Source organism: Equus caballus, chromosome 4 (assembly GCF_041296265.1).
Source record: "Equus caballus isolate H_3958 breed thoroughbred chromosome 4, TB-T2T, whole genome shotgun sequence".
Taxonomy (NCBI): Eukaryota; Metazoa; Chordata; class Mammalia; order Perissodactyla; family Equidae; genus Equus; species Equus caballus.
In genome coordinates, this window is record NC_091687.1 from 78,555,418 (window position 1) to 78,579,622 (window position 24,205).

Genomic DNA, 24,205 nt, shown 5'->3' on the forward strand with positions numbered 1-24,205 from the left:
CAGCACTGTTTATCTACCTACCGATCGACACTCCATATTTCCTACTAGACTTCTTAGGGAGGGTGAGATTTTAACTCAGCCCTCACTTCTGTCACCCCAGCTCCCAACATGGTTGTATCATGATTCTGGTGATCTTTGCAACTTCCAGGAGCAAGCTTATACCTCCTTTCTTGTTGCAAAAGTCATAGGTGATATCTCTTATGCGATGAGGATATTTGCACTCCCTCTTCCTTCCTCCCCTTCTACGTCAGCAGTGCTTGTCCTTTTATAGCGACAAAGATGACGGCATTCAAGTTCCATAACTATAGTTCAGTCTCCCACAATGCCTAGACAGTGATTCTAAAAATTGAAAACCATAAACGTTTATGTAATACTGTTAACTGCACAACCAAGGACTGTGCCAGGACTGCATTTTATAATCTCTGGTCCAATATCACAACCTCAGTGCCAAAGAAGAATGTTCCTGGAGTGAAGTTTGGTGTTTTCTCATTTTACTTGCTACCCAATTGCATTTATTATAACCTAATGCTTTCCATTCTCACAATCATTCCATCTACTTGATCACTTCTTCTCATTTCCTGGGGGACTCCATGGTCTTCCATCTTCTTCTTCCAACCTGGACTGGCTACACAGCGGAGACCTAACATTATGCCTTCCTAGATTGGACATACTGCTCTGCTGGATGCCATGTTTTCTCTTTTTTGGTTTATTCCTTCTCTTTGCAGCACCTGCTTGAGTAACTCCTTCAAGGTGAATGGGGGATACATTTTCTAAATTCTTGCATGTCTAAGATGTCTTTATTCAGCCTTCACACTTGGCTAATAGTGTGGCTGGGTATAGAATTCTGAGTTGAAAATAATTTTCCCTCAAAACTATGAAGGTATTGCTCTACAGGCTTTGGCCTCTGGTACTACAGATGGGAAGTGTGAAATTCTGGCTGATTCTTTGGCAACTGATTTTTGTTTTCACTTTGTATTTTTTTCCCCTATGAAGGTTTTAGAAACTTTCCCTTATCCTTAGTGTTCTGAAATATCACAATGATATATTTAGGATTTTTTAAAAAAATTGCTCTTGCTCAGCACTCAGTGTGCCCTTTCAATCTGGAAACTCATGTCCTTCAGCCCTGAAACATTGTCTTAATATTTTCTTCTGTTCCATTTTTTTTAGTCTCTTCATGGCATTCTAATATCAGTTGCTGAACCTTCTGAGTCAATCCTCCATGTCTCACATTTTCTCTCTTATATTTTTAATACTCTCTTCCTAGCTTCTTGAGGAAGAAATTCCATTAGAGTAACATTCATGGCTCTTTCCATCCCCTTACTCATTTCTCCCCAGGGAAGGAGAAGTGACTTGTCCAACTGATGAGTTTAGAGGAAGGAGCAGGGCTTGCGTACCCAGGTTCCTTCTCTTTGGGGATCTGCCAACCTGTGGAAAAGATGAGTTATGATCAGCATCTACTCTCCAGAAAGGGCTCCCTGTAGTGGCCCTGATGCACAGCCTGGGACAGGGTGAGTAAGTCTGCCCTGTTCAGGGTGGAGTGCTAGGAAGCACTTTGAAGATTTGAAGCTACATCCTTCAGTGCAGCTTCTTTTCAGTAGTGCAACAGACGTTCTTACTCCATCTATCCACCTCCTTTTTCCATTTTTCAGTTGGTTTCAAACTCAAGTGGGAAAGGGGTGGTGTTTATGGATCTCCTTAAGCTCCATTTGTCTTTTGGGCTTTTTATTTTACTTTCTGGGAGATTTCTTTGGCTTTCTAAGTTCTTTCCTCTTCTCTAGTTGTCACTTTTTCAAGCCATCCATTCTTGTTGTTTATGGATGTTGATATATCCTTGAATTTCTGTGAGGAGACTAATCAGGTTTTTAAAAAATTCTCTTCTCATCCCTGAATTACTGCTTTTTTCCTTTGTCATTTTTTTCCTGCAGTTTTTGGTCTTTTGTGCTACTGAATTTAATCAAATATATGGCAACCTTAGACAGTTTCTTCATATTTAAGAATGAAGTCATAATAAGGTAGTTAGGAACTCTGGTTGTTTGGGTGGCACTTGTGGACCAGAGAGGTTATCTTTATAGTGAGTAGGTAGGATACTGGCTGTCACACTGGAGACTCCAACTCCAGAAAGCTTGGAAGGTTAGATGCCAGACTTCAGGAGTTCTGCTCAGGGTGGAGGGGAGGGGCTGGGTGTGGAATTCCATCTTTGGGTTTGTCAGTTAATTCCGATTCTCAGACTTGTGCGTCTCTCTAGTGCTCATTTGTAACTGAAATTTTCTCAGGGTGTCTTGGTTCCCACTTCTCCTGTTGCCTCCTCTGCTTTTACTTTTTCCCCATCTGCTTCCATTCTTCTAGACTGAGGCTTCTCCATCCTGCTTTATCTGGTACAATTTCCTCATTTGCTTTTCACTTTCCAGAAATTGGATGAGCTCTCTCATTTCTTTGACCGTTCTCTTTATTGTTGATTTAAACCATTTTTATTCCATTGCTATAACTTTAATGAGGTTTTAGGGAGGAGGAGGTGAAATGGTACGCATCCTGTCCACAGCCTTGAGTCCATTTGTGTGTGAAATGGTCTGGAAGGAGACAAGGATTGTGAGGGGAGGAAAATTCTCATTTTATGATAGACATTTCTGCACTGCTCAGTTTGTAACTTTCACTTGTGAGAGTGCTGTTTTTACAACAGAAAGACAGAACTCGAGGGAGAATCCATTACGATGACTGCTGTCTCTCTCCAGTGAGTGATGCTGAGCGCTTCTTCCAGAAACTTAGGCCGTAGCCCCTGACACAGTTAGGTCCTGTTTTCTATTTTGTCTCTTGAGCCTTTTCTAAAGAGTCTCTTGTTCTACTTATTTCTTCTTTGACTCTTAAAGCAGGCTGCTGTCAAGATTCCATTTCAGCCTACTCATGCTCCTCTTTTCACATCTCACAGCCCTCATGGCTTTTTTATCATCAGACTGGCCAGCACAATCCTTCATCAACACCTCTCCCCTCACTATTTGCTTAATCCCATCTAATGGTTACTCTGTGGCATCAATAAATACTTGCTCATTTGAAATGACTACTTTAAAAAAGACAAATAAATTTGATTCTAAGGACAGCAGTACTCTTTTGGTGTTTAGCCTCATATAAACCATTTTTAGCTTAATATATAACTTTTATCAATAAAGAAAATCTTCAATAAGCTCATAATTGCTACAGCGCTAAAATCTTAACAGATTTCTTTTTTTTTTTTTTTTTTTGAGGAAGATTAGCCCTGAGCTAACATCTGGCACCAATACTCCTCTTTTTTTGCTGAGGAAGACTGGCCCTGAGCTAACATCCATGCCCATCTTCCTCTACTTTATATGTGGGACACCTGCCACAGTGTGGCTTGACAAGCAGTGCATAGGTCCATACCTGGGATCCGAACTGGCGAATCCCGGGCCCCCGAAGCAGAACATGTGAACCCAACCCCTGTGCCACCAGGCTGGCCCTTAACAGATTTTTGATGGCCCTTAAACCTTTGATTTTGAGCATTTTAAGCTTTCAGGTCTGGAGAAGCTATTTTCTACTCTTAGAATTTAAGAAACTTATAAATATTAGCGTTCTATACCACAGAGACAGAAGTCTGAATATTAAAAAAAGAAAAAGAAAAAGTTATGGAAGAGGAAATACATACATTGTGCAGGCTAGAACAATTCTATTTTATATTTATCTGCCTCAACTTACTGAAGCATAATATTGAGGCATCACATTCATTAGGATCTTACCCTATGTCAAACCATGCTAAGCACTCTATACTCATTATTTTGCTAAATCTACACAAGCATTTTATACTCACTATTTTATTTAATCCACACAAGCGTATAAAGTATATACTATTTTCATCCCCATTTTACAGGTGCAGATATGGAGACACCTAGAGTTTGAGGGCCTTGCCCCAGGTCTCACGGGCAGTGTGGCCAAGGCAGGATGTAACCCAAGCCTGTGTGACACCAAGATGGTACCTTAAATCACTCTGCAAGTGTTGCTCATACCAGGGTTTGCTAACCCCTAAGGGTTCATGTTCTCTGGGTTCAGTGGGTTCTATAAAAAATTTTAACACTCAGTGTTTGCATATCTAGTTAGTCTACAAAGAATTATTTTTCCAGTTATAAAGACAAAATTCTCTCAAGGAGAATGAAATTTTGGTTTCTCAAGTCAGCTTTTCTGAAGACTGAGCCCAAGGAATGCCAGGATGTCTTTGTAAGACTGCTTTGCAGAACTTGAGAACTTTTTCTTGTAGGTACCTGCATTTTGCTAAGTTTATGACCCCACATCATGCTGTGCCAATCCTCTTCCTATCAGGAAAAGGGCAGTCCACCTTACCCTAGGTGAAACGTATGCCAACTTAACAACTGACCTTGCCTTACAAATCCTGCTTCACATTTGTTTTAGGTCCTTATATGCTGTATTTTAACTAAATTATTTAGTTAAACTTGAGCATTCAAAGAAATGTGAGTATTTCCCTTTTTAGTTGGGTTTATGCCACAAAGCAACTAACATATTTCTGGTCCTATATCAGTTTTCCTGAGGGAAACACACATTAAAAACATATTATTTAATCTTCAGATGCTGGTTGAAAGCCAAGTACATTTATTAACAATTAAATCCTTTTGACAGGTCCACGTCTCTAAGAGTTACTGAAAATCAGACCAACTTACATCTTTCAAACATACATGCTCTGGAACTAGGAAAACAAGGAATATTTATTAGCAAACTGTGCAGTTGGCTTGTTTATGCAATCATTTATTAAATAAGACATTGGGATTTCTCAAGCACTGTCATTCTTTAAAAGCAATACTGCGGTGGGCTTAGCTAGGAAATATAAGGTGTGGAATTTATATCTGTGGAATTCAAGAACATTACCGTTGACTAACCATACATTTAATAATTCTTACTGACTAATGAGGCTAGTCTAAAAAACATTTTCTAAGAATAATGGAACTGTACGTGGAACTGTAACAATTTTCTTAAGAGTTATTCTCTGCTTTGGGACTTGAATTCTGGTTAGTTTTTGATTCATATGCTATATGAAGATCTATAGTATCAAGCACATACTATTTTGGGGTCTAACAAGACAGAGGTGAGGCTTGCAGAACTGATCTAATTTTTCAAAATGCATTTAATTTTATGAACTAAAGAGATCAATCAGAAAACAAATATCTACTAAGTGAAAGTTGTATCTTATAAAGATTCTCAACCTTAAGTTAAGGGAGGTTAGGATGAACAGGAGGTTAAAGCAATCTGGCTCTGTAGTTCAGTTTTATTCTTTTCTTTTCTATTGTTATTCCTTACTTTTTAAGAGTGATGTCTTTTTAACCTCACTCCCGTCAGAATGGCTATAAGGAACAAAACAGGAAACAATAAGTGTTGGAGAGGATGTGGAGAGAACGGAACCCTCATAGACTTCTGGTGGGAGTGCAAATTGGTGCAGCCACTATGAAAAACAGTATGGAGATTCCTCAGAAGATTAAGAATAGATCTACCATATGATCCAGCTATTCCACTGCTGGGTATTTATCCAAAGAACTTAAAAACACAAATGCATAAAGATGCATGCACCCTATGTTCATTGCAGCATTATTCACAATAGTGAAGACTTGGAAGCAACCTTGGTGCCCATCAAGGGAGGAGTGGATAAAGAAGATGTTGTATATATGCACAATGGAATACTACTCAGCTATAAGAAATGATGAAATCCGGCCATTTGTGACAACGTGGATAGACCTTGAGGGTATTATGCCAAGTGAAATAAGTCAGAGGGAGAAAGTCAAATACCGTATGTTCTCACTCATAAGTAGAAGATAGAAACAAAGACAAACAAACACATAGCAACAGAGATTGGATTAGTGGTTACCAGAGAGGAAGGGAGGAGGTAGGAGGACGAAGGGGGTGATTAAGCACACGTGTGTGGTGATGGATTGTAATTAGACTTTGGGTGATGAACATGATGTAATCTACACAGAATTCAAAATATATTACAACATACACCTGAAATTTATATAATGTTATAAACCAATGTTACTGCAATAAAAAAAAAAAAGAGTGGTGTCTTTTTAATCATGCCTAGTTCTCTTGGTTCAGACCCGTTATTTATTATGTATCTTAGATGGCATCACAGGATGTATTCTTAGAAGTCTTTACTAAGCCCTAGATTTGCTTGCCTATAAGGTTGTACTTACATCCCTGTACAATATCTGTTTCTGCTGACTTTGGAGGCATTTTCTGTCGATGGGACATAAAAGCATCTGCTTTGTCCTGGTGCCCCAGTGGGCCAAGCTCAGAGGCAGGCCCCAGCGCTCCATGGCACTGAACTTGAGTGGTGCAGGTTTGGGCAGGGAGTGGAGCTAGAAACTCTGGATCCCCTCACTCTGCAAACTCCTCCCATATAAAACACAGGATGCCAAGTTAAGTTTGAATTCCAACTAGCAAAAAAATTCAACTTGTTTGCTAATTCCAGCCACCTTATCATGGACCTCAGTCTCTACATAGGCAAAATGCAGATAATAATGGTACCTACCTCTTAGGCTTGCTTAAAACTTGGTGCATATGTGTATGCATTTTATATAGCAATCCTTGTTAGGTAACCTGTCCAAAGTCATGCTCAAGTATTAGGGCCAGTGTTCTGATTCCAAAGCCCCAGCCTCCGTATTGCCTCAGTCACGATGACGTCAATAGCAAAAACCTCTAATGAGTAAAGTAGCCAATAATGTAAACATTATGTTAAAAATATAAATATCAACACAGTTGCCATATGCTAATTTTTATTAGTAAATACCAGGAAGCTCACTATCTACATCAGTCCTTATATGTATATTTAGGGCTGAAAATAAAATTCAGAGAGGTATAAATTTCTCATAATTTTCCTAGTAAGTCTATTTTAAGTTAATTCAGACATATTACAGAAGATTTGAACTCTGAAATCTATTGCTCTTTCAAAGTGGACTTTAGAGAAATTAACAAGGTATGAAAATGGAACTTAAGTATTTAATTTCCCCCACCCCTCATTGTTCAATACCTTCCTATTGCTTCACAGCGACATCCAAATGTCTCAGCACAGCATGCAAGGCTCTCCAGATCCGGCTGACACTCGAATTTGCAGCCTCAGCTCCTATCGATTGTCAGTCGTGAGCTCCATCCTAGAGCCCTCGTCATTCCTCAACTTTGATGTTCTTTCTGCTCCAGTATCTTTCTTTGGCTTGTAGTCCTTTCATCCTGGAAAGCATTTTCCCTATCTCAACCATGGGAAATCTTTATCTCCAGTTCAAACACCCGGTTCTTTTATGACACAGCCTTTCTCTCCTCAGCTAACTGGCCCTCTGGCTGACTTTTCTATTGTACCACCTGGCACAGAACTTGCTTCCCAATTGTATTTCACTTGTCTCCTTGAGTAAAATTTCGTTTCTCACGGTCAGGGCTTCTTTGTCTTATTCTTTACCGTGTATGACTTCATACCTAAAACAGAACTTTTCCCAAAGTAATTCCTTAAAAAATTATCTGTTGAACACAATTCAGTCCAATAGCACATAGGAATAGTTCTCGTAAACTTATAGGGCCACTAGTTGAAATTTGGTGAATCCACCAAATAAGGCTAAGTTGCTCTGGGCATACTCACAATGACTAGCAGTTATGTTTTTGGCATTTAAAACAATGTTTTCCTTGTTGTTAAAAAATAATATGTATTCCTTTTAGAAAACTTGTAAAATAAAGACACTCAACAAAGGGGAAAAATCATCAGTAAACTACTTTGCAAGGGCAGCTGCTGCTTCTTTAAAAAAAAAAAAAGAAAGAAAGAATGTGTGTGTGTGTGTGTTTCTCAGAAATTCTCAACAGAGACAAGATGGAAAGGTAGATAAGGACCGAAGGGTGGACACAACTGGGTTTGAACCCCCACACCCAGTACTTCATGATGGTGTGACCCTACGTTAGCCACTTCATCCCTCTGAGGTACAGTTTCTCATCTGAAAAATAGGAATACTCATACTGTTTTTTATTCCTCTAGGAGTTTTTGGAGATCAAATTATAAAACATTTGACAGTATTTTGTACATTAGCAAATACTGTCTACTGTTTTTTATTAGAACGTTAAATTGTACCAAAGATGAACCTATGGATACATGGAGTGATCACATTGAATCCTAAGTAGGAGTTCAAACTTGATTTGTGCCTAGCTCTATTCCCTAAGTTACAGATAACCTTCACTTCACTCAAGGGAAAGGAACTAACTTCTGCTGAGTACCTACTACATGCCAGGTCCTGTGCTATTTGCCTTACACGTGTCTCAACCCCAGCACCATATAACACCCTTGTACATAAGAGAAAGCCTGAAATTCATGAGCAAAGCCACTGGTATTGCAAGATTAAAAACAAGGTGGGTCTCAATTCAAATGCCATGTTCTATCTTCACTATAGTGAGAGAGACCTTTAGGGCAAAGTGTTTTTATGGAATTTCTTATTATGGAACTGTCCAACGATTGAAGGGCCGTATTCGATTGGATACATGGATTATTTTGATACAGATTCTCTTAGGAAAGGTAAAAGAAGTTGTGATTATTTCATCCTGAGGAAAGAGTGGACTAATTTAGAAGCCATTTTCAAGGTCCTGAAAGGGAACAAATGGTGAATATTGACCAAATACTTTTCGCTTATAATTTACCTAAACCCATCTTCAAGTATAATTTAGAAGTTTTCATAGCATGGCTTCTTTAGACCTGAAAAGAACTGCTGAGAGAAGCTGTGGAATGTCTTTCTTGGTAGAATATTTGTGTTGAACAAGGTGGATTTATCTTTTTAGGACCTATTAATAGTTCTGCTTGGAGGTAGAAAACTAAACTCATCAAAGATGAGTTTCAAGTAAACATGAAGGCAAGAGACACCATTACAAATTCTATTGAAGCTGCGATTAAAATGAAATATAGCAGCACAGAAGACCTAAAATGATATTACAGTACAGAGACACATGAGGGTGCTCTAACCAGCTGCTATAATAAATGAATTAAATTGCTCAAATATTAGGGAGAAATTAGGGCCTGTTGTAAATGGCAGTGTTGAATTCCGATTTGCAGCGCTGGCTAAACAGAACAATCTTGAAATAGATGGTTTCTCTTTTAAAATGTATTGGGCCCCTGTCCCCATTTTAAAAAGTAGATGTTCATATTGGACAATTTGGGAAATACTGAAAAGCACAAGAAGAAATAAAAATAAACTGATGTTGCTGTCAGCCCTGGGAGGCTGGAGTTTTCTAGAGCCAGGCCAGTTGGAGGCTTAGCTCAGGAGCCCTGCCTTCAAACGCAAGCCCAGCCTGTTCTCATTTTGATTCCACCGACCTTCTGCTGGTACGAAGGGGGAGTAGAGACTGGGGGTCTAACGACCGCAAGAAGAGAATTAGAGACGCATGTTTATCTCAATACATTTACTCTCATTAAAGTTCATATTCACTGACATCATGCATCTCCTTGAAAAAGTCTGCCCACCCACCATTAATTAAAGCCACATTTTAAAAAGTCAGTGTGTGCACTTTTATTCCAATCAAAAGTAGCCTCCTAAGTTTTGCAGAGTAGGCAGGAGAATATCTGAGGCCTGACAGCTGTTCACCTCTACCCAGTGAGGAATCATGTGACTTACATGAAAAGTCATGTTTATTCAGAACCTACAATATAATAATTAAGATCTATTGTCTTGAAGAGTTGAAGCATTTAATATCTAATGACCTATTAAGCAAAATTAACATTTATTTTGATGAGGCGACATTCTTTTGGATACAATGTACGACCATACGCCTTTATCTTTACAAATAATCAGAGATCTAACTATATATCCAGCTTGAATAATTAAGCAGCACACTCCTATCAAAGACACCACACTTTATAACTTATACATGCGGTATCAATGTCAAAACAAAGGTCAATGTAAATCTTTCTTTATCCAAACCATTGCACAAGCAGTAATTACCAATAGTTGTCGGATTGCACAACCATAGTCTATATTCTTGGCAGTAGTCACTATAAGTTCATAGACTCATGAAAATAAGGGATGTTGATTTTTAAAGTTCAAGGAAGGTACTATTTGTAAACAGTTCAGGTCACACTCATCTTATTCCATGTGCTAAGCAAGAGTTCTTTCCTTCCAACTTCCTTTAAATGAGATTTGTTCTCTCCATGAGCCTAGTAAAAGAGTTTTCATCCAAACAGATCTGCATTCTTTTCTATTCTTTCTCCTATTAAAGCCCCCCTGGGGACCTTTCAATTTTATGCTGATCTTTCTTTCTATATTAATATCAAGCACATTTTTATTTTGTGTTGATAAAAGACAAATTATGGTTATCTCTTCTCATTGGCAATTAGATTATTCTAAAATGGTTCTGACCTTAAGTATTTGAGAAGCCCAGCCAGTTTACTCTTTTTACACAAAGGCATAATGTGCAGCATTCAGATTCTCTAGTTATTCTGGTCATGCCACCGTGCAGAAACACATGGCTCATCAATGGATCTGAACACTGGCATTGAGATGGTTTAATCCTAGGCCAAAGCACACCTGGGCTGGGAGTTGAAACCTGAGTTCTAATCCTGACTTTTCTACTCACTTTCCATGTGATCTTGAGCACCTGAGAGCCTATTTCCTTATCTAACAAATGGGGGTTAGGGAGTGAATACAGACCAGATACCCACAGACCAGGAGGTTAGTCAGGACTAGAGGTTAAGGCGCCGGAGTACCCTTTGGGGCCATGTCTTCCCCTGGTCCACTTACTCATCTAGTACCAGAAACCCCAAGGTGGGGCTTTTTTGAGTGAGAGCTGAGTCTGGTTCTAAAAAGAGCATCCCTGAATCTAGAAGAAGTCAATAAGCCATGCCTGGTGAGTTGCTTTCACAAGTTTGAGTGAAGATGTTCTGGGTCTTGATATCCCTTAGATACAAGAATTCAATGTCCCATTGGTATGTGGGATGAAGCGCTATCCTCACCCACAGATTATATCTTCCGTCTAGATGATACAGTACCCAGAGGGACCATAAAACACTTGACTCTACACAATGCCAAAAGCAATGGATGGACTCCTTCAGTTCAGCTGTGGGAAGGAAGGTGGAGTGTGGGTGGGGATATTTCAACCCAGTTGGCGATATTCTTTAGAACAAACAGCTCTGGGCTGGGGGACAGTGGGAAGTTGTGACTATATAGCATTCTATCAACTCTAGGGAAGTTTAAGATAAGCTTGGCTTAAGTGATTTATAAAGCCATGCAGTCTAAAAAATGAGCACCATTGCAGTCCATACCTTCCTGCCGGCTCTGTTGTTGTGAAGATTCATCAGGGCTCTGGCATCCTTTCCTTTCCTTTCCTTGGCATCCACAAACGCTCGGGCAAATTTGATCCCATAGTCAATGTTATCACTGCAGCCACCCCAATCGAAAGTGCCCTTGCTGTCCTTGGCGGTCCCCTTCTTCTTTGGATCACAGGAACAGGATCTTAATTCTCCTTGGCTACAGGCCCTGGTGATGGCAAATACAACTCCAGCTGAGGAGATGGCGTAAACAAAGGCAGATTCCCGACTACCTGAAACAAAAATGCTTTTCTTAAAAGTGGTCTGGAATTGCTAGTTCTGCACATGATGGCTGTTGAATGCTTGTTCTGCCTCTGACATACTTCGCCATTAGACAGAAAGATATTGGTGTTCTTGAACGCTTCTTTTCTGGAGCCAAAGCTCTTTCTTTAGTATGAACCATCTCCATCTAACATAAGCTTTTGTCAAGTTAGATATCGGTATGACAACTATCGTTAAAGCACATATATAGACTATAAAAGAAGATGCAGCCAAAGCCCGCCTTTCCCAGCTCCTGGCTTCACATCAGTCTCATACGTGTGCTTTGCTTTAACCTCGAATCCTCTATGCCCTGAAAGAGAGGAGCGTAACACCTCCAGGTCTTGGTTTCTTTATCTGTAACATACAGTCTGAATTTCATATTGTGGTATTCATGCTACTACAGCTCTCTTTGAAAAAATCTTCCAAACCTCCTGGCATTACTGAGAACACTCATATGCTTTTAAATGATCAAGATCGAAATACTGAATTCAAAGAAATCGAAGGGCTGAGGTGGGAAGAGAATTCAGGCAGTAACCAGACCTGCGTGCGCGTTAACACCGGAGAGCTTTGGCTTGGCATCAACATTCACAAGTAATTGAGAGATTGTTGAAGGCAATATGCAATATCCTTGAGTTACATACTATGTCTAACTATTAAGGTGAATTTACTTTCTTCTGGAACACCTGCACTAATCACTGGTATTGGGTAAAAGACAGTGAAAAGCTTTTCTTTGGTTTTTCTGGAAGGAAACAAATTTACCGCCTATAATTAGACTTGGGCAAGAACCCTTTGGGGTGCTTTCTTAGAATTGTTCTTTATTAGAGCACAGGCTACTTTCACTTACAGGCTGAAAGGTACATATTTCAGTGCAATAACTACATTAAATTATTTTAATAATCTGTAGTAACTCATAACACAGTGTTGTGGTATAGTGACAGATATAAGGCTCTTTAGGGTCTGTGTGCACCTCATTTTTCAAATGGAGCTGTATTTCATTGTTATTAGCATGCCTTTTTATTAATGGTTGCTGCAGCAAATATATTAACAATCAAAATAGAAGCTGAACAACCTAATGCCAATGCAAGGCAGAAAACGGAGAGCCATTTGGTGATTCAATATGTCAAGACGAGTGTGACTTTTTGAACCACACAGCTGGGAGAACAAACCACCTTTTCGCATCGAAGCCCTGCTTGTTTCCGTTTGTCATTCAGTGCTAAAATTTATTATACGTCCCTTGCAATATTTGCTCTGCTAGTCTCATTATTAAAAATCAGGAAAACATATCTACACCATATTATATGGCACTTACCTCAGCCTTCAAAAAACATCTCCCCTGAAACCGCTAACCATCAAAAGAGGAATCAATCATGCCGTGTAGTTAGGTAAAATCAATTATATGAATATTTGCCATAGGTAGCAGGTAGCACTCTCCAGAGAGAAATATGATGGTCATGGGAGCTGTTTTAAAGAGTCCCAGATCATATTATAAGGATCACAGGTTTTCTAAGTGGAATTGAGATGTTTTATAAAAGATGATGACTAATAGATGCCAATGTGGCTTCATCTCAGGTAGTGGCTTTCAGATAAATAAAATTTTGTTCTACTCATTTTACAGTTTAGGAAAATACCTTGTCCACAGTTATCCCATTGATGTGCTAACGCCTGGTTTGGGATTTGGAGTTCAGTGCCCACAATGAGAGATATCACATAGGGGAAAGTTTCCAAATGATGAAGGTATTTAGCACTAGACTTATTTTTTAAGGAGAAAGAAGAGAAATTTTATGAGGTGGTCTTTTAGGGGAAAGGTATGGAAGATGTGGATGATAGAATGTCAGAGACCAGACAGTCTTTTGAAAGTAATGGAGGAATAAATTGTCTAGGCACAGAATTCATTCTGGCATAACCTGCAAACAATTACATTAACTAGTTGGCTGAAAGAAGAAAAACCCCTTAAAATCTGCTCTATTTCATAAATAATTTCCAAAGCAAAAATATTGCCCTTCTAAATACTAGTCATTTATTATTCAAACACGTGACTAAATAGCTAGATGTTTGTTTATTTATTTAAATAAAAAATTTAGCACATTGACTTTTCATTTACCTCCAGATGTTCTGGTATCATGTAGATATGGCCTTAAGATGTTTTCAGTTAAGTGTCTTAGATGAATCACGAAAATGCTATGTGTGAAATAGTAGCACATTTCAAGAGTTGGCTTCGTAACAAAACAAATTTTGATTTTGGGCCTCTTCTTAGAAAAACTGATTCTTTTTAAAGCCATCACAATATGAATCAAAATACAAATATAAATGGTGATATTTATACTTCCTGATGTGTTACTATTGAAGTTTTTCTAATTTTTGGATTGAGATAAGTCAAGCAATGTCTCAAGTGCATAGGCACAGTTTTTGTTTGGGGTGGCAGATTGTTACTTGGGAGGGCAAAACACTAGAAGTAGGCTTTCTGGAAAGTTATGGGTTGTTCAACTCTTTTAAAATACTTGCCTTTTTTATTTTTACGTTTACAAGTATGAGACCTAGTCACCTTTTTTGTTTTTTAAGGCTTACTCTGGAATTCTGGAGGTACATTCTTACAGGAATATTTTTGGGGTTACTAGTTCTGTCTAAGTTTCTCTGCCTGTGAGTGGTCATAATCTGTTGAGTGAATGAATTACAAAGGTTCCTAAAAATTGTTCTCACTCTAGTTCTCTGAAGCAAAAGAGGTAAAAGTTCTCCATTTCTCTGTAACTATGGAAGATGTTAGTAACTTTATGGTCTCCCTGTAAATGTGTTGCCCTTTGCCTTTCCTATTCATCTATAAGGTCATTGAGGGATCCAAAGGATAGTTCTTCACAACTCTAAGATGTGATTTTCCCTCCAAGCAATTAATTTTAAAACTCTTTGCAGAGCTTCATTGGAATTTCATGATTATTTCCAGGAGTAGCCACCTTAGGCCAAATTCAGCCCTCCCATAAGCAACACAAAATCATCATTGACAGTCACAGAAATTTACATAAATGTCCAGGAAGAAGTCTGGCCTTCTGTGAAGAATGGAAAGAAATTGTGTAGCATGAGTGTTTTAAGTTCTGAGTACTTTGACAAAGCATTCTGCTTGATCCGAAAGAGCTCTGAAGGAAGTACCAGTTAGAAACTCTTCTTTACCTGAGGCCCAAAGTCAAACTAGTTGAGCTTCCTCTAGTTCTAACCTTTTCTCTCTCAGCAACTCTACAGTCCTGAAGAAACAAACACTGCCAAGATTTAAAGTATTTTATGAATGAATCCCCAGCTTTGGGAGATATACTATCTTTAAGATCAGTGGTCAAAATTGCTTCCTTTGATTTGTGATCTAAAGGTTTTTTTTTTTTTCAATCTGGAGACATCTTAATGGATTTCCATAGACAGAATCTAGAAGTGATCATTTTGTAAATGAGAAGTACACTTAATTTGTAATCATTGGAAAATGGTTGTGAGCGCTTTGAAAAGGAAAAATCCTGATACGTTTTAAATACCAAGAGCCTGTACATAATACATCCAAAGATTTCTCGTGCTAGATATTTGCAAACTGTCTGTGACAAGGTCCAGCACTTTAATTGATTCACTGGTGAGCTAATCTAGGTGAAGTCTTAAAATTCCATGTAGCTGAAATTGACTATTAACCTTTCAAAAATTTGCGATGTCATATCGAAACTCCAAAAGGAATGCAGAAGAATATAGTTCTTAAACTGGAGAATTAAATTGCAGAATATCGCAGTAAATTAACTTTAGGGATACACTAAGAGTGAGAGTACTACGCCCTTGGGGGATTTTAGAAGCATTCAGTTATGCATTTGGCCTCATAAAACCCTAGGGCTGTGATGATTACATGATAGGAACACCCTCTGTTAAGCATTACCAAGTGCACAGTCTGGATGATTTTCTTAGGAATGGGGGGAGGTGGGAAAAAACAAGTGTGAAGTTTCCTGTTTCTGGTGTTCGCACAGAACCTGTTACGTTTTCAGTCGGATTTCCCAGAAACAAATGGGCCATGCTACTTCTTGAAGAATGTTGATAAGAATGCCAGGTTAGGGGATGGATATTTTTGAAAATCTGATCTTCAGTTAATTTTCTGATTGTGTACCAGCTAGGGAGCCACTTCCCATATTCAGAACTTTTAAGAAGTTTATTATGTAATTAGATAATGTTTGATGCTCCTTGTAAGTGAAAAAAAAAAAAACCCAAAGACAAAAAGTTCTATTCCTGGTTTTCACCCCTACCCTCCATAAAAATCCTGCCTAAAATGTACTGGGAAACCCTGGCCTGGTGGCAGAGTGGTCAAGTTCGCACGCTCTGCTTTGGCGGTCGGGTTCACCGGTTTGGATCCCAGGTGCGGACCTATGCACCACTTGTCAAGCCATGCTGTGGCAGGCGTCCCACATATAAAGCAGAGGAAGATGGGCATGGATGTTAACTCAGGGCCAATCTTCCTCAGCAGAAAAAGAGAGGAGGATTGGTGGCGGATGTTAGCTTCAGGCTAATCTTCCTCAAAAAAAAAAAAAAAAGTATCTGGAATAGGTACTCACTAAGAGTTCATCCATTCATTCGTTCAACCATTCAATGACTGAATGGTGCCTGCAACATACAAGGTATCAAACAAGGTGCAAGGAAGACAGGCTAGTCCCTGCCTTACAGAATTTACAATCTACTGAAAAAAATGTTGAATTTAGATACACAGTGACCCAAGGCCGAGTAGCTGAATGGAAGGTCAAAAGTGGTGAACAAAGATTTGTCTCTGCTTCTTCATAAACCCTTACATTGTGTTTTCGTAATAATGAGCATCTTTGGCTAATAAAAGATTTGGGCATTCCATCCTGATCTTCAGCTCAAATCCTTCTTTAAGTTCAAGTCCCAGAAAGAAGAGTGAAAAAATGGCAAAAGAGCCCTCTGGCTGTTTCCTCCTTTCTCCTAGGGACAAAATCTGAACCTGAAGGGACAGGCAGAGTTGTGACACGACACAATGGACAGAGCAAAGAGTAAAAGGACATCAGCCTGGGGCACTACATCCTAATCTATGTCAGGCCTCCTGTAAAACTTTAGACAAGTTCTTTGATTTTCTCTAGTCCTCTTCTACAAAACAGGGACAATGCTACCCAAGAGAACAAGCTTCTGACTGAATCAAATGCAAGAAAAGATGAGCAGAGACTTTGAAGACCCAGTAAGGAGTGGTGTGTGAGGGGAGAGCCTGGGGAGCTGCATGAAGGTGGGAGACTTACTTCGGAGCAGGACCCTGCCGAAGAGGCTGTGATCCCTGTCCAGGGTGTTGCAGTTCCAGCGGTGCTGGCGGAACTGGTGTTGGCACTCTGCTGTCCACTCGGCCACGCCCAGGCCAATGGCACGCATCACGTCTGGGTGTCGGTGGCACAGCTGCCGCTGGCGGCTCACCAGACCTGGCACATTGTCACACATCACCCTGGAGGCCCCGCCTGTAGCTCTCATGTACCTGGGAAGAGCCAGCACAGAGGTGAGGACAGCAGAAACAGCGGGGCCTGCTGCCGTGAATCCGGGGAGACCGAAGAGTTCAAAATACGTTTCAAAGATGAATTCCTTATTCTTTTTGGGATATTAGAAAGCAAAGGTTATTTAATTTTAGTCCAGTGGAGAAGTGGTATGACAGGCCTGGTGAGTGACCTAGTAGAAGCTACCCCTAAATGGTGTAATGATTGTCTCTTGGACATGAAGCCAGAGCCACCAGAGGATGCTCTGGCCAGGGTGGCAGAGGCAAGGTCTGCAGTCAGGGGATGGAACAAGGGGGAGGGGCAACATGTTTTGGGAAGAGTGACTCGAAGACTTTTCCCAAGAAGGCTCTGATCTCAGTGACACAATGTGTCTGGACTTGGCTTCGGCTTGACCTTTAGAAGCTTCTCGCTCCCATTTATTTGACCTAATGTTTAAGTGTCTTAAGAAACTGTCTGTATCTGTCTAATCAACACCTGTTGGTATCTGATGGTATCTCCTCACAGACAAGCTGTTCTTTCCTTACCAAAGAATCTTTTAAATATTTCCATTTTCCAGCTCTTTTTGGCTTTTATAGAGAACCTTTGGAAAAAATTCTATTGTTATTAAGGACACTAAATGTTTGGAAGAATCAAACAGTGTTATAGCTCCATAAAGTACTTTTGAAAAGAAACTTTAACAAAAAATTACATCATCATCTCTACCCAGATGTTCTCTATTAGTTGTGAAATGTTTAGAAAGGTACCTTTTATATAACCCAAGCTGCCATAGGTGTCTTTTGAAGCGATCAAACAAGGAGAATGTCTTTTTCTTGTATTTTCATTATTTTATATGATCATAAAATCGTTACAGCTGTGACTTCCAAAAAATATATTTAAATGACAGCTGAGAGACAATGTGACAAAAAGCCTGGGCAATAAATAATGTTTATACACCCATGGAAACAGAAATAGTCATTTTATTGAAAAATGGTCACTCTGATAAATCAATCTTTGATCCTGTGTCAGCAATGTCAAGGCTTAAACGCCTTCCTGTTCAAAGCGGCTTAGAAGGATTGAACCCCTCTTCCCATCAACGCTTTGCCTTGCTCTTTTGAAGAGCTCCAGTATCTTCCTAAAGTTCCCTGCTCTAGTCTTTCATTTGGCTGAGACTCCTTACTTTTGCTGGATTCTTTAAAAAGCCCACGATAACAGGTCTTTTTGAATCAGTATTTTAACACGTGTCGCAAATTTTTAGGTACAAGGTACAGAGCTCTCAACTCCATCTCTTTTCAAGATCAGGAGGTCGGGAGACGGAGAAGAGTTGCTGGGTGGAGAGGAATCTCTCTTTTGAACTTTTAACGATAAGACCTGTTACTATCAACGTTCCTTCACCAAGCAAAATGAACTGCAGATCGACGTCCAAAGGACATAGCAACGTTACTCTGGAGTGACTGGTTTTGAACAGGGTAACATCTTAGAGCCCCTGGGATCTGGAGCTTCGCATTAAGGCTGTAGTCGCTACCTGGAGGCAGCAAAATGTTCTTCCGCCCCACTGGGGTGAAGCATTAGGAATGTGGAAGGACGAGAAATAATGGAAAATCACACGCTTTGGGTTCTACTGCTCCTGGCTGCCTGAATTGGCCCGACAGTTATCTTGAGGCAGTTTTTTGGGGGGAGGGAACGGGGGAGGTGGAGGAGACGGTTGTAGTTTTCAAGGTGAATTCCCTCACACACACAAGCACACGCGCACACACACACAGACACGTCTGTGCTAGAGAGCTAGAGACCCGGCTAGCGCGTCTCTCAACGGGATAAGAAATTGGCTGATTTTGCTGTCGCTCAGCTGGATCCAAATAAACCAGACATCTGAGCTCTCATGTGAGGGGTAATGTGGGGTTTTTTTGGAGTTGTCAAAGCTGGAATAGACTCCCGAGGAAAAGCGAAGGGGCTCGGGATGGGGCGATGAGAGGGTAGTAGCCGGGGTTTGGGCCCGAATCCACGACTGCTGCGGCCGCGGGGAAGCGCCGCCGGGAACGCTCTATGTGGCCAGCGCGGTCCCCACACCCATCTCCAAAATTCCCCCGCGCCCGTGTGCGTGGACTTACCACCATGAAGAGCTGACCTCAGGGGTGAGCCAGGTCAAGAGCAGAGGGAGCCAGAGCCAGATTCCACCGAGAGGGGCGTTCATATTAACCCCCTTGCGTCCGCATCAGGTCAGACTCCGTGTGCGGGCGCCATGCGTGCCCGGAGCAGAAGCGCTCAGCGCCGGGAGCGCCTCGTCACGGCAGCCGGCGCCTCGCCGCGCCCCCGCCCCCCGCCCGCGTCTGCGGCGAGTGGCGAGACTCGCTGATAAAGTTTCAAACGACCAGCGGGGCGAGCGATAAAGGCCAGCCCGAGCCGCCTCGCCCACAGCCCAATTCCCCAGGCGCGGTGAGCGCGGGCAGCAGGAGAGCTCTGCGCACCTCCCGCGCGCCCCTGTCCGTTCAGCTCGCCGCCTGGGCGCAGCCGAGGGAGGGGGCGCTGCGCGGGGACGAGGTGGGGGGGGGGGGCGCGGGTTTTTATACGAGGGTGGATGAAATGATGGCAAGAGATGTCTGCGGGTGAGGTAAAGCAGGGAAGGAAGAACACCTCTGCGTGGCCTCGAGCACCCGTGGAGGCAGGCACCTTTCGGGAAGCTCCCAGCCAAAGAGCATCAGTAGGCTCTGCCCACAGGACCGCGCGTTTCAGATAGTCAAGGCGACCCTCTGTTAAACAGAAGACCCTGAGCGTGCAATGTGGGGAAATGAAGGAGAAGATGCAAGAATCTAGAGATGATTTTCAACTCATTGCTCCGCTTCTCTCCCTAACTCCGAGAGGAAGAGCGAGCATTTGTAAATTTGGGGCTGCCGAATCTGCGCAGGGAAGGGTTGGGGAGGGAGGAGCCAGGCCTCAGGGCAATGAAGACCTATGGCCTTGATTCCTTGGTGCTGGGCTTATACACAGAGCTCTCAGGGAGGGGAGCCAGGAGGGTCCAAGACCCTCCGGACCTCACCCTAGCCGTCCTCGGCCAAAGCGTCCGGGGAAGATGCGCTGTGGAGCGCCAAAGGTCACGTAGGAGGAACCGAGGCAGCGAGGAGCCCGCCGGGGGATCTGCGCCCCAGCACTGGTCTCGCCTCCCGCCGCCCGGGCGCTCAGCCTTTGCGCCTTGCGGAGGTAAACGGACCCTTGATGCTGGATCTGGGCCCCCGCAAAGCCGAGAGAGAGAGAGTCTCGGCCCGCGGGTGGAGTATCTTGAGCAGCAACTGGCTTGTAGCCCCGCCGTTTATCACCGGAAAGGAAGGAAGACCAGGAACTCGCGGCGGCCGTGAACTGTTCCATTGCTCTTTTCCTGGGGCGGAGGGACCCGCAGCCCGCCCCGGGAGCGTGCCTTGGGGAACCGGGATTGTGTGTGTGTGTGTGTGTGTGTGTGTGTGTGTGTCGGAGCGGGGCTGCGGGTGGGGGTGGGGGTGGGCGCCGCACTGTTCGAAGTGAGTGGAGGGGTGGTGGTCCAGATAGGAAGGACCCGCTCTCCCCACACCCACTCCTACGGCCTGGACTGGCTGAGCATCAACCCTCGCCGGGTGCGAGCGCGGTGAGAGGCTGGACGGGGCGAAGCTTAGAAACGCCAAAAACCTGAAAGATGCTGTCATCGCCAGCCCCTTTCCCTTCACCCCCACCCCCACCCCGCCGGTCCCTGGCAGGTCCGGCCCCTCCCAGGCTGACCCAGATACATCCCCGTTTGGGTCCGGAAAGGGAGGGGAGGGAAACAAGCACCGCGCCACCCACGACTCGGGAAGAGCAGGGCTCTGCGCCAGGGCCGCTCGTATCGCTGGGCCGCGACCCAGGGGAAGTTCTGGTCAGTCTGTGCCGGTCGTGAGGGAGGGCGCGGGGTGTGTGGGGGGTGCGTTTCTGCTCGCAGTGTGTGCACACGCTGGTGGCGCGGGAGGCGGGGGTGGGGGGGGGAGGTAGGGAGGGGGGTGATGTGATAGGCACCAAACAGCAACAAATATCTCATTTACCTCTATGCTTATGCTTCTAAACCTCTTCCCCGGATGAAGCAGAATAAACTAAAATTTACTTCCGCCCTCCTTTGTGCACAGTTTCTTACAGTAAATCCAGACACTTGGGACATGTAGAAGAGGTTAGTGGCCCCAGAGGAACCATAAGTTGCCAAAATTTCACTTCTACTAGTGAATAATGTAGGGGTATAGATGTGTGTGTTGGGAAAGGTAGGCAGTTGTGTGTTTTTCTCTCATGGACAATGAGACCTGAAACTACCTAAAAAACTCCTCAACTCAAAGTTCCACCCACCTCAGCACATCATGTCCTCACAGCTAAGGGGAGTTACAAATATGGAGCACGACCGTCAGCTTAGAGGCCCTTCCTCTCCACCCAGGGGATTACTGAGTGGCCAGGAGATCTGCCCTTCAGTTGCTGGTGAGGCCAATGGAATGACCTAAACCTGAAACAGACCTCCTGGAAAAAGAACAGACCATCCCCAAAACTAATTAAATCCACTCCAAAGGACTTCATCCTGGGGCAGGAAGAGAAGTACCACATGACTTGCAGAGTCTTGGTGAAAGGCAAAAGGCTGAAAAAGTTCAAGAGAAGCTAAATCCAGATGTGAAAAAAGACCCACCCAAACACCCCTTCCTGACCTGTCTAGAGTCTGGACCAGATGACTTGTCTCTTCCAGATCTGTGATTCCATTTCCCTCACATTCTCCACCCTTGTTCACTTATGACCCATTATTAGCCTGTGCAACTTCTCTTCCTGCCCAACAGGTCTGACTTTCCTCCCTCCTCATCTGTACCTGTTCTCTTGATGGGCCCTTCACTTTGAAGTTCACTACTAGAAGAAGTTGGGAAATGCTCAAGAAAATTAGGAGGGAAGAAAGTTATTGCAAATGTCACTTCTCTTGCAATAAAAACTACCATTCTAAAGAAGGGTTAATAAATAATGAAGTAAATTGCATATGACTTCAGCCTTGCTATATAGCAGATGATGAGGTAAGGAAAAGGCTTCAGAGTGCCTTTAGATCTATGAATTTAATGTCTGATTTTTGGTTTATTCAATGAGAAATCTCAGAATTGACTGTAAAACTCATTTACAGTATACAGAACCCAATTCTCTTTCTGGAGATTACTGTTAGTTTGCTTGTAACTTTAGTATAGCATTGTAGCCAAATGAGTCAGTCTATTTTCTTAGTTAGATCCATTGTTTGTCTAATCTCCCAGGGCAGAGAGAGAACTAATTTACTACCAAACCATCTCCACCCTTTAAAAATGGAGAGTTACTTCTTCGACCAAATAGTCATTTGTCTTTCAGTCTGAACTGGCTTCTTCCTAAGGCAATGACTCTTAGTTTAGCTACTCACTAACCAATGATTCAAAGGTCCAGCATCTCCAGTTTAGATTCAGTGACCTTAAGAGAGAACACTATGTATTAACAGGACAGATCAAGGATGGGAAAGAAAAAAAAGATATTTTTTTCTTTCTAAATCTCTGAGTATCATATACATAACAACATAGATTACATATCAAACAACATAGAATATACATCATTCAAACTTTTTTTACATGCTAAGTGTATCTAACTAAAGAGTATCATATACATAACAACATAGGTTAACTTTGAAATTTGAAGTTTGCTTAAAAGCTTTTCATTGCCCCCTTTCCATTTTAGTCACTCCTAAAATTTTTATGAAGCACACACACTAATTCTTTGTCAGAAACTGCTTTTAGGAAAATTTCTAATATCAGTGCTTTAAATCTCAGTGTGCAATTAAATTCATGTGCACCAAAGACTTGCTTCCAGCCATGAGAGAGTAATAGGTACTTATCTTGTTCTCCTAGTGAAAAAACAACTCTAAGACTGGACAAAACTACATGAGGCAAATCTTTTCAGGCACTGGATAATAGGCAGCACATAGCTGTGATCTTTGAGAGACAAGAGACATATGAGGTGTGCTCTAAAACTATCCCATACTCGTCCCGGTTTTGCTGCTGAAGGGCACTTTTTTCTGTGGTGCAAGAAAGTGGAACCCAAGCAAAGCAGTAGTCTCAATTAATTAAGGAGGGGCAGACTGGAGTTTTGGGCTGTTGAGGCAGCTGAAATTGGCAGGGTAGCATACCTAAAAATAGGTAGCTGTGAAAAAGGGGACCCCAAAAGTCTACATGGAGATTCACTTAGGGTCCTTGGCCAAGAGCTGGACTTAATATAGACAAGACAAGGCCTAGCAGAGATTGCCATCCTCATGTCATGCAGTGTTGAGAGACACTGGAGTTCCAGCTCAGTGGGGTGGAGAGACCTCATTAAGCATTTCAGGCATTCACTTGAGATGCTAGAAAGGCCACCCCTTTAAAGTAAGGGTCATGCTTTAGTGCAAAAGCATGTTGTAGGACAAAATTCAAAATTTTGTTTCCCCTATCACATGCTCTAACAAAGAATAAAAACAAACCAGACAGGCCAAGGGGAATTTATAAGAATAAAATCAACACTCATTAAAGAAAGATAACATTGTATCATTTAGAGTATCAAGCATACAATAAAAAATAGGCAAGTGAAAAACCAGAAAAATGTGACCCATACTAGAGAGAAAGTAGTCAAAGAAATTGACTCTGTGATGACTCAGATGTAGAAACTGGCAGGAAAGAAATTTTAAAGTAGCTCTTATAATTACGTTCAAGTATTTAACAGAAAATATGGTCACAATGAACAAATAGATGGAGAATCTCAGTAGAGAAATCGAAGTTGTAAGGTATAAATGAAGGGCCAGCCCTGGTGGCCTAGTGGTTAAGTTTTGCATGCTCTACTTCGGCAGCCTGGGTTTGGTTCCCAGGTGTGGACCTACACCACTTGTCAGCGGCCATGCTGTGGCAGCAGCCCATATATAAAAAGAGGAAGATTGGCAACAGATGTTAGCTCAGTGTGAATCTTCCTCAGAAAAAAGAAAAAGAAATAATTGAAAATCTAGAACCAAAAGGTACAAAGTCTGAAATGAAAAATTTACTGAATGGGCATAACAATGGAATGGATTTGTCAGGAGAAAGGGACAATGAATTTAAAGATAGAGGACATCTAATCTGAAGAACAGAGAGAAAGAATATTGAAAATTAAATAAATTTTACCT

General features: G+C 41.9%; 1 protein-coding gene across 1 annotated transcript in view; it reads right to left on the minus strand.

Annotated features, from left to right (window-relative positions):
• Positions 1 to 19,544, minus strand: part of WNT2 (Wnt family member 2) — a 42,462-nt gene extending 22,918 nt beyond the window's left edge. Inside the window, 3 exon segments of the mRNA NM_001114150.1 lie at positions 11,282 to 11,559; positions 16,834 to 17,060; positions 19,161 to 19,544. Of these exon segments, the coding sequence (NP_001107622.1) occupies positions 11,282 to 11,559; positions 16,834 to 17,060; positions 19,161 to 19,243 (588 nt within the window). The 5' untranslated portion in view covers positions 19,244 to 19,544.
• Positions 19,545 to 24,205: the final 4,661 nt, after the last annotated feature.